Source organism: Gallus gallus, chromosome 8 (genome assembly GCF_016699485.2).
Source record: "Gallus gallus isolate bGalGal1 chromosome 8, bGalGal1.mat.broiler.GRCg7b, whole genome shotgun sequence".
NCBI classification, from domain to species: domain Eukaryota; kingdom Metazoa; phylum Chordata; class Aves; order Galliformes; family Phasianidae; genus Gallus; species Gallus gallus.
In genome coordinates this window covers 2452320-2465539 of record NC_052539.1, presented here as the reverse complement: position 1 = coordinate 2465539, position 13220 = coordinate 2452320, and the positions used below count along the sequence as shown (strand labels likewise).

Here is a 13220-nt window from a genome sequence, read left to right as displayed (position 1 = left end):
AATTGAAATGTCTTCCCTGACTAAATGAAAATCAGCCACTGTTGCAGCAGAGGCAGTGACTGCTATCACCTGGTGAGGAGAAGCTCTGAGCAACGTGGGGAAAGCAGCTCTGCTCAGTGCTGTGAATTCCTGACAATAAAAGGATGCAAGATACATGGAAACACCTACATCTTTAGGTTACATTAAACCCTGATCTTCTAGCTAAATAATAATATTAATAATTATTATTATAATAATAATAATGCAAGGAAACGGTGCTTGATTTCTAAATTATCTGCTGTCACAAAAAGCAAGGCTTTTACATGGCAAAGGATACACTCTTGGAGCCACGAGAGGGCACTCTCGTAATCTGCAATTTGAATTTTTGCTTCCTCAGTTTTCATTTTTAATTAAAAGGAAATCTGTTTCACAGAATGAAGAGATCTTATTTGACACAGCAAGACAAAAGATTTTTGTCCAAGTTAAGGAAGCTCATGATATTTACAGCATTTTTCAATTATGCCATTTTAGCTGAAGAAATGGAATTTAATCACCAACCCAAGCTTATTCCAGAACTATATTTCTCAGAAATAAAATGTAATTTCCTTTAAAAACTGCCTGTTACTGGTTATGAAACCTGTCTACTGGTAATATTTTAGTCAGTGAGAGGTAAAGATACTTCCAGTTATAAAACCAGTATTTTCCATGGACATAAGGCATGGATGTGATCTCAAGCACATTAACTGAGTACAAATAAAGACAAAGTCCTGTAATCAGAACTACTATAGTTCTGAAATTATTATTGAGCTGCCTATGAGGCTTTTTTTCTCTATTTTTCTTTCAAGCTCATTCTCAGCATTCAGTCTCCTAATATAGAATACTTACATTCAGCACTGCATTATCACAAGCATTTTCTCTCCTCTTTTATGCTCTTGGAGAAAAACAACCCCTCAGAACAGCCCACTCTCACCACCTTTTTTCAGGTTAGGTGGGTAATCACTTACTGTAGGCCCTTGGTAGCTAACGATGATGTCATTTATTTTCCTGGTCATTGTAGGGGTATTGATAAATGTGCTCAGAATAACCTCACCTTCAGGAGTGCCACATCTTCCTCCCTTATACTCGCTGTCTCTGTTGTACTGAAGCCAAGTACCTACTGCAATCTGAATTACATACTTTCTAGCTAACACACTACAATAAAGCTGTAAAAGCTGCATTTGTGATACGTTAAAAAAGTAATTCTGCTCAAGAAGACTAAGAAACAAGTTCAGACTAACACGGCTTTTATTACCTCATGCAGAAGTGTTTTTAAAACCTTCTTAGACACTGCATTTAAATCTTGCGAAGTCATGGGAACTCATTCGCTCAGCTTCTCAATGTACGAGCATTCAAAGCTGACACTCAGGAATTCCTGGTAAATCCACCCTTCGAACCCAAATGCCCAGGTTTCCATTACGTCTGCAAGCCAGTGCGTGCCTAACGGGCCAGGTATTACACACCTTTCCTTAGAGACAAGGGGGCATTGCTAACTTACTCATTATACCATGAACCCCTTCTTGTTACTTGGTTTTCTGCAAACCTGCAAGGATATTTTATTAGCCACTAAATACATTAGTACTATTTACATCCTCAAATGCTCCGTTTTTAATAAGCTACCCTATCACCTGATAAAACAGTAAAATTACAAAGATCTTATTCATGAAATCAAACAGATCTTCTGGGTTCATAATAGGCACGTTGTCTTTTCAATTATTTACGTATTTTTTAGCAATTTTGTGGAGCTCTCAGTGCATATAGGCCCTCACCTACCCAGAAATCAGCATTACTTGTGCGTATGTAATGGAACAGAATTAAAGTAGATTATGCAAAAACAGAATGCTCAGTGCCCTAATACCCCCCTCATCAATAGTTAAAAGAACTCAGCAATATCATCGGCAAGACGCTGCAAGCAGAGTTGAAGAGATCTCACGCTTGCATTGATTTTTATGTTAAAAATTTATAGCCAGTAATTTCTTAGATATCTTTTTATATCTAATTAAAGTAGGAGATAAAACAGAGACTTATTCAATCAAGGCATGAAACAGTTAACAGCAGTGCACATGCCAAGGTTTTAATAAGGCTTAACAATAAAAAGCTTCAATCCTCCACTTTCCCTAGATTTTGTTGTGGTTTTCCCTTGCTTAGGGCAATCCATCTGTTAATGTTGACTTGCAATATAGTTAATCTCGTACACGTAGAAAAAGCGTAGAACATCTAACCTAAGCAAGAGTAAGCTCAAATGCATATTACGGAGATAGAACAATTCATCCTAGGCAAAGATTAATTGTGTGTATGTGCGCACGCGTGCACGAAGGCACACACGAGCATGCTCCTGTTATTTCATTTTTTAGGAAAGACTTTCAAAATGCCAATTAGAGGAGGGCAAGCTGATCACGAGCGTTTGCAATAACACATTTAATTATTTATCCTCCGATTAGATTTTGACAGCTATTTTACATGCTACAATTTGCTTTGATTTACTATTATTTTTCTGATCGTCTATTGCTGATCTGGCAAAAAAAAAATATTATAAGAGCACTGTGAGAGCAGTGCTAAAGCTCAGTAAATATTCATTGTTAAAAACGGCTCTGTGCTGTGACCAGTGCTGGTATTCTCCCTGGGCCAAACTGGCCTTGTTTTCAATAAAACCAGAGAAGTATCCTTTCCCTGGAGCCCTGTTAGGCTGAAGCTGCAGTTGGAACTGTCATCTTCACACAAAAGCAAAGGGGCTGGGTTTTACAAACGCAGAGCCTAATTGGGAGATCTTCGTCGATGTACTCTTGACATTTATGAAAGCCTCATCAACAAAACAGGAAATAACCATACTAATTAGCAGACCCACATACAAACTACTATTTATTGGGGTAAAAGTAGATTCAAAACAGCAGCCCCCAAAACCCTGTTGTGAACCAACACATAAAATGGCCTGTTACAATGAAGGAAACTTTTGCGCCATACACAATGATCCAAATGAGATATATTGCACAGTATCTCGGGTAACTATCAGATGGCTTTCATATGTATTCTTTCCAAGCAGCAGAGAATGAATAGCTCAAAGCATGCATCTGACAGGTCAAAATGTAACAACAAATTCTTTATACTTAAGTTTTTAAATATTGTAATATGGAAGAGAGAGCGAGAAAGTGCAGAGGTGCCTCTTCTTTGGAAGCAAGAAGATTATTCAAAAGCACTCTCTCTTCTGCTTGTTATTTATTTAGGTTTGGGGTGGATATTCAAACAGATTGATGTCATACCTTAATCAATACCTCATCCCTATATTAATTATCTATCAACGTGCATGAACTGCCACATTAGCAGTACCATTATACTGCTGCTGACACTCACGGGTACCATTTTAGAAATCTAGGTGGAAAGATACATCTCCAGCGCAGACAGAGCACTACAGATATAATATTAAACAATAATAGTAGCAACGAGACTCGTTTGTTGTATGCTATAGGTTCAGTACCAGCTCTGAAACACTGGCTCTCTTGTGCACTTGTCAATGCATACGTTTATATTTGTTTGGATGTACAGTTTAAAATAAGCACATTCATCATTAAAAAAAATTGCATTTATTTTTACTTACTCAAATACTTACCAAAGAACAGAAATAAAACCAAGAGTAGCAAACAGCACTTTAAAAAAAAAAAAAAAGTACTTTCCTTTACTTGCTTTTGGAGAGGAAGAAAATGGGAACAGTGTAAAGAAGAGACCAAGGCAATCGTGCAAGATCAGAGTACTTGTGATTGAGCACTGCTTGCTCTTCCCCTAATCCTGGGCTCAGGTGGTGCTGGGGAGAAGACCTGGGACATTCTGGTTACAGCAGGGCAAGAATGTGAGGCCATTAGTTACCATGCCTTGCCAGTAAACAAACCCTTTCTGTACCTACATATGCATACACGTATTTACATACGTGTTTAACTGTATAGAAATGTATGGAATGGTATGCCTTCTGTCTTGCTCTCAAAACCAGAAAATGTCTGATACAAATAGCAACAATAACACTGAGGGATTTAGCAGTGTGCAGCTGTATGAACAATCACACATACAGGTTTAATTTCTCTGTCAGAACAGGCCCTCAAAAGAAATGCTAAACTGCATGGAGATGAAGTAATCCCTCGCCTCCTGCACTTAGCAGTATGCAGGACTTGCACACTAGCAAATTACTGCACATTTCTTTAATAAAAACAGCCTATAAAAATCTGGCAGCTGCAAGAGTGCATTTTGTGACATATTTACACAGATACATACAATTGTAGATTCACCTACACTAATCTGTGCATATTGTTTTATATTGCACAAAAATCTTTTTATTATCTCACATTATGAAATTATTTTGGTGCAGGGGGAACAAGTTGCTGTATATTAAAATGAGTTACCCATTAGCAATAAATATTTTAAGAACCCATTCTTGTTTTTAACACTACAGTACTAGGGCCATACATACAGCACAGAATATCTTCTGTTCTTATACTGAGTGAAGAGAATGTGCTGTAGGCAAGTTTCTGAAGGAACGGAGGCACCCCAGCTGCCTGTACATAAAAATACAGCGAGGGCACACAGTTTGACACTTTATCACTAGCTTTAAAGGGATCGTGAAAGCATGCACAAACTAAAAACTGCCTAAATAATTCAACGCAGAAAATCATTGTATTATTTATAACCCTACGAAAAATAATGACTTAATGCTAACGTACAATTTCAACATTATTTAGCAATTATCTGCATCAATTCTATGTTGAACTTCACCGACTTTGTATTTATTACCGATAAAACAAAGCTAATTCGAAACTAAATTGGTAACACAGGCAATTCAGTTTTTAACATTGCACTGAAGAGCAAAAAGAAAATGCTATTACAATCAGCTAGATTGAATTTCTATACTTGGTATCTGTGGAAGATATGCGTGCTAAAAACTCACATGTAAAAATTCATTGCATTCATTAAAAACATGCAATAACAATATAATGCAAAATTTATGTCCAAACACTAAAATACATACATATGCAACACTCCCTGCAAGTAAAAAAGTATTATGTAAGCTCTTTTGTTGATACCTCTGAAATAAAATTGTCAAAATGAAGGCAGAGCCATTAAAACCCTTGCCAAAGTTGCGACACTACACCTGTTACTGCAATTCGGGACTAGAGCAGACTGGAGAACAAAAGGATGAGATTGACATCATATTAACTACTTGGCTCATTAATAAAATAACAAACTGTAACTATCTGAACAGGGCTAAAAGTCATGCAACTGCCAAATCAATTTATTTATATAATTTATATTGATGTATTCCATTACCAGAAACTAAAATAGATGGCTTAACACAGGTCTGTGAATAGAGCAGAGCATATTTGCTGCAAGAAACCTTTATCAGAAACAGATTTAAGACAAATTAAATCTCAGTCCTATACTGATAAATCTCCCGGGTTTTCCCCTCTCAGCAGAGATGAAGTACGAATAGCATTTTTTCTCCTTCTGAGCAGTATGCTATGACAGAAGTATTGCATTAAACACCGTGATTTAATCACGCTATTCAAACACAGACAGTAGAAGAATCTTTGATTCACTGATGCATTGCTCCAACTGGAAAAAATTTCCTCAGGTGCATGTGAAGTAGGACAGACATTTCAGGGCTCTTACCTGTGCAAGTTTTCGCTTTTCTGAGTTCCCTCTTTTCTCACTAGGCACCGTGTAGACCGGAGCACTCTGCACTGCAACAGCACCGCAAGTTTGATAATCTTCCTCATTCTCCTATGCAACAAAACAGATTCGCATTCCTTCATTTATAATCATTATCTGCAAATGTATCCTCCATATTATGCATGCAGAAAGCATTCGAAATTATCTTGCCACAATCTATTACTGTCATGAAAATACCATCTGTAGTAAGAAAATCAAATTTAGCTATTCACGAAGCCAAATCATCAACATTGTCATTTAAAAGATGGATTGTTCAAGTGTCTAGGAAATATTTTTGAAAGTTTTCTTAAAATAGAATAAAATACATTTTAAAAATGGTTCCTTCTCTCTACAGAAAAATCTCAAGTGGAAATAAAATCTTCAGTAGGAAAAGCAGCTGCAAAATGCCCAAAACATCTTTTCTGATATTTCTGCAATGTTACTTTTGTAAAATGAAACTGTTCATTCATTTTTAAACATTGCAATTGTTCACATATCCTATAAAATCCAGAGAACTATACCTTCTGAAACACTTTGCACTGCAAGGCTCTTCCATCTCAAATTCTCAGCTTGAAGCAAAGGCTACAATTGTGATATCAAAGCAATCAACTTTATGAAAACATACATCCCGTTAATGCACCTTTGAAAACCTCTGTTGTTCAATGATAAAATATGCAAACAATAAAGAGATTATTCAGTGGATGCATAGAATGACAGATAGTTGCCAGAGGGCTCGTTATGAAAAATGTATTGTTGAACAAAGGGCTAAGCATATTTCAAAAGTCATTAAAAACACAAATCTCATGCGATTTGTAAAGTATGAGCTTCAAGCATACAGGAAGCAAGGTAAGAGAGTAAAAGTGTACTACGTACCTTATGTTTCAACTTACTCCTCACTTCTTTTATTCCTTGCCTTGCGTGGTTTTTTGCCTAGAAAATTAAAAGGCCGTATGTAACGCTGTAGTCATGCAACACACTTTATGATGCCACGCTTACTGTACCTATTTCCTTTTTTCACACATGGAGCTATAAAGAAGGACAATTACCTGTATCACAAATGTCCTACGTGCCTCGTCAGGATATTTGATACATTCATGCTTTGTCAGTATATATAGGGCTCTTTCGGTACATGCATGCCAATGCAGTGAAAACATACGTGCTCAAAAACTCACCGGTATTACTAAAGCCAGGCTGAAAATGCTCTTTAACATCACTCCTTTATTTGAAACGGCCCTTTAAGTTTCAAAGGCTATTTTAGCAGTAAGGCACATTGGAAAAATGTTAAGATTTTTCAAGATGACTGCTACAGTGTTCCAGTCTGGCAACTTGCAGGGCAACATCAATCTTAAGAGAAATGAAGTGATTTCATATGCAGATGGAGATTTTGCCCAGCGTTGCTGAACAAAATAGTGCTGCTATTTAGGGCAGAATTGCTTATGTATTAAAATAGGCAGCTAAGGATCACCGTTGCATAGAAAACAGAATCAAGAATGTTCTTCAATAGAGAAATGAATTATCAATACAGAATACCGTGTTCTTATGCGGAAAAAAAAAAAGAGGAGGGAGGGAGGAAAATGGAGAGGGAAAAAAAAATGGGAAGAGAAGGAGAGGTGAGGGGCACAAAACAACAAAGAAAAACTAAGCCTAATATTAAGTGTGTTCTTCTTACTTGGATATAGCTCATATAGGAATAAACTAGAAAAGTTTTCAAGGTTGTCTTGAAAATAGAATGCTTCAAAATATAGTCAGTGGCCAAAATATGCAGAAATCTCCTATTTTTCTATGTTTTTCGGTGCACGGAAATTTGGAAAAAAAAAATCATTTTCTTGTTTCAAGAGGTCGGAGAGTTGTTTTCATCTTTAAATCATATACCTACAAGCTCAGTGAGAGCACAGTGGGGTGCCATGTAGCAGATGCTAACCTGAGAGTCACTTTAAACTTTCCAGCTCACATTCACAGCTTTTGGATGCATTTAGGAGCACTTTGTTCTAACTCTGAGGGATGGCACCAATCACATTATTTACTCAAGGACAGTTATCTAGCAACCAAAGACGTGCATATGCCGTTTCTCTGGTGGCTCCACAAAGTGCAAGTGTGTGAGAAAACACACGACAAGACCGCAGGCACACAGACCCTCAAAAATTTTACCAGCTCCTTGGAATGAACATGAGATCGATTTGAAAAATCTTGATTATCAAGGACTATTAAAAAAATTGAAAGCTGGGATAAGATCATGTAATCACAGTCTAAGCTAATGCAAACCAAAGAATAATAATTTCCAGATTATTCTTTATTATATTATTCTTATATAATTTCCAACCTGTTAATGAACCATTTCTTAAATTACGAAAGAGTTCAAGATATGAAGTAGATTTAATTTATTTACCTGTTTCTCTCTTCATGACTGCTATGTTTTTCAACTGAAGCAAATTAAAAATTCTCTTTGAAAACTTTACTTGAAGTACACTAGCTTAGACTGATCGTCTGATTTATTCAGGACTATCTATTATGCATTCGACTAATGAAACGTTTGGAAAAGCAAAGAAGCAGCCAAAAGTCTTTTCTCAGGTAATTAAAATCTAACCCCTAAATAGGTCCCATTTCATTTTAAACTATTGCTTTGCTTTGTTTTGTCCTGTGGGATTTTTTCATACTGGCTATTCCTTAACTATGTCCACGCTTTGTTGGTTAGGCAGGTTTTTAAAACAAGATATTTTTAAGCTCAGAGATATAAGCAATAAATCCAGCTAAATGTGAGTATTCTGACAATTTTTAGAACAGCAGATGATACAAAAGACTTGCTGCATGCATTGCTGATGCTTTACCACGTCTTTAAAATAGTGCAGCACATACTGGCAAAGAGAAATCACATCTGTGTAAGACAGGACTCCATTTGTCCTGAATGACATTCTCAATAGAAAAGACTTTCTTCCACACCTTAAGGCTATATAACTATATACTGTAACACTTTATTTACAATTAAATGTAATATTTACAAAATGTTTTAGACTCATGTTAACTTCGCAATGCATGAGCTATGTCACCAGACCATCGTGCAAATGAGAATTTCCATTTTCAGAGTCCGTATTTTGATGACATTCTCATCATGTTACAAAGACTTCACAGCTGTGCAACAACTTCCTAAATGATATTCAAATAAGTACTGTGATTGAGATAACAGCACAGTGATTCTTTGGAAGTGCCTGATCTTACGTACGACCTATCTGGGAGATAGCAAATCAATTCTAAAACCCAGTGCTCGTTGAGAAAATGAATGAAGCTAAAAGTGTTTGGCAGGCTGACGTGCTTTTCTGCAATGTATTTACAAAATGTTTAAGTTTTTAAGTATTGAGGAAGAATCAGATGATAGGTAGGGAAGGCATTTTTACATATAATTTATTTGAAATAGATATCTTACAAATTTGTATGCTGTTTTCACAGCCGGCGTGGCTTTGGTCATTGCTGTGTTGATCAGTGCACCGCCTTTCTGCAATGAACAAAACATGCTATGTTAATAACATTTATAACCTAAGTCAAAAGTTAAGACAACAGGAAAATCTGAGTGTGCTGAAGAGAATTAGCAGCATAAAGAGGCTAGAACAGCCACAGCTGTGTTTCTTCCACAGCCTACTGTCTGCAGACACACAAGGGTTACAGTATGTCACTATCAGAGCTGACGCTTTTATCAATGCATTCTAACAGGATGATGTATTGTCATTCTTTATTCACTGCTTCCATATCAAAATCAATTCAGAAGTTATGGTTATTTATCTTGCGTTCCTACCCTAAATTATGTAACTTCAAAATACTTCAACTTGAAATAAATATCATGTTTAATCACCTAAGAATTCAATTAATCTAAAATAATATATTTTACTAATCCTACAAAAGAACAAGGTTATACCAAGCATCTTCTGTGAGTCAAACTGCACAAACCCATATTAACTATATGCACTATATGCTCTTTACTAGAAGTGATAAGCTTCATATCCAATTGTACTGAGTCTCCTCCTCTCACCCCCACAGTAAACATGTTATATTTATGTTTTCTTTCCAAATAAAAAAAACTTTTTCTATTACATACATATAAGGAAGTGGGCAAAGTTTTAAAGAAAGAAAGCTGTCAAGGATACGGACTCTTTTTTTTGCCAAAAATCAGTTACTTAACCAACGGAATATTCTATACCTTCACGGTGTACATCCATTGCTGGTAAGACCTTGAATTTCCTGGATATAAAAAAAAATATAAAAAAAGAAAACAACAGAATCAAACATATATTCAACATCTTAAATGTTTCAGCTCTCTTCCAAGTCTGCATTAAAAATTCTCTTAGAGGATTATTCATTAATTTTGCTCTTCCCAGAGAGACAAAGAACTTAAAGATAAGAATATGTACATAGTAAGGAAAAAATATCTTATTTAATGTTTTCTGTTTTCTTTGTGAATTCTTATCTTTTCACAACGTTTTTTTTTAAACTCCAATTGAAGTGCAAAGAGAAATTAAAACTACAGCAGCATAACATACTGTTAAAAATTTTGAAAAGCAAACACCAAATTAAAGGAAAGAATATCTAAATGAATTGTTCAAGAATAATGATCCCACTGGGTAACCTTTCAAGTAAGACAATGACATGAACTGCAGATGGTTTCATGCTAAGGAAAAAGCACTCGAGAAAAGCCTGAAGATTATGTCATCATCGTGTACCTATGCATAGGAGAAATCACTGCAACGTGCTAACTGTATCTACCTTCTTTTTTTCTATAGGAGAAAAAGAATATCTATATGGCAAGTGATAGCTATTGGTTTATGTAGGGCTACCATTGCACCAAGCACAGGGCTAAATTCTATCAAGTGCTTGATGAAGAAATGAACACTATCTCCAAAACTTGCTTCAGCTAAACACCAAGATTGGTCCCCACTCTGAGAAAGTTTTAGAGCAGATCAATCACTTGAATACTCTGGCACTGTAAGCTATTACTAACCGCAACCAAAACATTCATGTTGACTTGATGAAATTTGGTAGACTGGCAGTTTTGCAGGGAGCATATTGATACATCTTTGATGATACAGACTTTTAAAATGACATTGCAAAAATCTAGCTTTGCAATAAATTAATAAACTAAAGGCTAGGTAGATTTATTACATGAGCTAATGGAAAACCAAATCACACTCAGTTCCTAGAACGTGACTGAGAACTAAGTGGATGAGAGGTACTCCCAAGCTTCTTTGCCAAGTGAGGTGGAGAAACTGAGCTGTGTGCTCAGTTTGAGACAGACAGATTCCCAGGAACTATAGCATGAGTGAAAGCAATGCCTGCTTAGAAAGGAGAGAAATTCATGATTATTATGATCTAAACTCCAATAAGAATGTCAAAGAGAAACCAAAAGCAAATCCTACTAAGTTGTTTCTTCTTCTGTTTGGCTCCCTGGAACTACCAGAGAAGGTAGCGTGAAAAAGCATGTAATATGAGAATGAGAAAATGTAAGCATAAAGAGGATGGCTATCAAATGTCTTTTCATGTTTAAGGGAATAAAACTTGATCAGCTTACTGAAACAGAAATTATTTATAAAAATATTTCCCAATTTCCAGTGTAATTTTCTCTATTGATTTAGTTATGGTGGCCTATGTAGGGAAAAAAAACAAATTAAAAAAAAACTTTCCATCTGAATCTGTGATTTTTAAATTACACTTTCTCTACTCTAGAATACATTCAACTCTCCTTCTAACAGCTTATAGCTCTCTAAAGTTCTGTGACTTTTCTCAAAACTAGGTTTTCAGCTATGGGCTTTTTTTGTTGGTGATGGTGGTTGGTTGATTTGTTTTTCTGTTGTTTTTCTTTTTGTTTGTTTATATATTTAAAACTTTGGACTACTTGATAAGATGGATGGGATTTAACTCTGAAAAAAGATCATAGTTCTACACCATTAGCATCAAAAATGTCACCTTCAATTGCATACATATTGTTAGCCCTGCACTTCATAATGATAATGAGACAGCAGTTATGTAAATACTGAATATGTGCCCTAAGCAATTTGTCCTCAACCTGGCAATATACAGCTCGTGAGACTTGAAAAGTCAGCACACAGTGCAAGCCAAGTGAGAAGGGCTCCTGAGGCCACACACTCCCTCCCAGATGAGATGTGGTTCACAAGCTGCCAATACATGGCCAAAAATCAAACTTTATCTCAGTTCTAATACAGTTTTATTGAGGACTCTTGACCCCTTAGCTGCAGTAAGCAGACTAAATACTGACATAACCTATCTGACTAACATGCTCAATGGCTAAAATTTGTATACAGAGCATCGTAAGCTACACTGTACTGGCAGAAAGGAAGCAAATCTCTGTTTAACTTAATCACACTTAAATAACAAAACAAATGATGTGCTAAATCATAGCACAAGACTCAGAGGGAGGGAGAAGGCAGTGAAAACCTTCCAAAGGACTCATGTACTCCGAGTGTAACGAGGGTGTTTTGCAGAAGGTGAGGATGGCTCTGTACTAATACACCATCTCAGCCCTGTGAACATGCCCCTGTAAGAGTGGTCCTGCAAAGTCCATCTGCCGCTGCCATCTGCACCTCAGTGGATTTGGTAGAGGCTCTATTTACCAAGGAAACTTCTACCTTGCTTTCGTAAGGTAATGCTTGTGCTCTGTCATGCATGTTGTGATCCAACATTTTGAAAGCAGATATAGCGCCTCAAAAAGAAATACAGCAGTATATAAATGTCTAACAGGAAACCATGCAATAATCCTGCAATAATCAGAATTAGATACAGCACAATCTTCTATATTGATTAAATTTGTAAGCTAACAAATGTGAGAAGTGTTAAAATAACTGTCAATGAATATAACTGTTGGAAACATCACCAGGAATAATACTTTTTTAATGAAGGAGGCAAGTATTTCCATGTTCCTTCTCAGATTACATACAGTTGTTCAATATCAAGGTTCAATTTTTTTTTTCCCTCAGTGGTACATTCGCTAGAGATAACTTATCTAAACAGAAACCACTGCTTTCTGCACTGCAGAAATAATTAGATGTGAAAAAGTTAGGAAAGTTTTTGAAAACCCAACTATCTAGAACACAACCAGCAGCACAAATGTGAAGATTATTATTCATAAGTTAACATGGAATTTAACAAGTAGTATAAACATGCAGATAAAGCGCAACTGACATAATGACACATTTGATCACATCTTAAAATTTAAATATTGTTTTACTGGATTAAAAAACAAAATATCTTCATTTGTTATATTGACACACCTAGATACACACTATTATTCATTCCAGCAGTCAGTTGTTGAAGGCTAAAACCTTTCAAGAATGAACAGAAACACTGAAACAGTACAAATATTAATGACTTCTAAAATGTATAAGGACACCGTCATGTTAAAGAGCTCTCAGAGAAAAGTATCAAGTAAAACACTCTAATTCTGTACCTCCACAAAATCCTCCCGCTGTGATTTCTTCTTCAAAGACATCAGAGAATCCCCTTCCTGCATTTAATTTTGA

The 13220-nt window shown here is 36.0% G+C and overlaps 1 protein-coding gene and 1 long non-coding RNA gene across 4 annotated transcripts in view; one reads left to right on the top strand and one right to left on the bottom strand.

The window, feature by feature from the left end:
• DENND1B (DENN domain containing 1B) overlaps positions 1-13220 on the bottom strand; it is a 144476-nt gene that overhangs the window by 18177 nt on the left and 113079 nt on the right. For all 3 annotated transcript variants that reach the window (XM_040704777.2, XM_040704778.2, XM_046944991.1), the window contains 5 exons: positions 13148-13220; positions 9890-9930; positions 9122-9190; positions 6577-6633; positions 5665-5775 (listed from right to left, as the gene is read on the bottom strand). The exon at positions 13148-13220 is cut by the window's right edge and continues 18 nt beyond it. In XM_040704777.2, the coding sequence (XP_040560711.1) occupies positions 5665-5775; positions 6577-6633; positions 9122-9190; positions 9890-9930; positions 13148-13220 (351 nt within the window). The remainder of the gene's footprint in view (positions 1-5664; positions 5776-6576; positions 6634-9121; positions 9191-9889; positions 9931-13147) is intronic.
• LOC121111353 overlaps positions 5456-13220 on the top strand; it is a 40613-nt gene continuing 32848 nt past the window's right edge. Inside the window, exon 1 of the long non-coding RNA XR_005861834.2 lies at positions 5456-13220. This exon is cut by the window's right edge and continues 27245 nt beyond it. This is a non-coding gene — a long non-coding RNA (uncharacterized LOC121111353).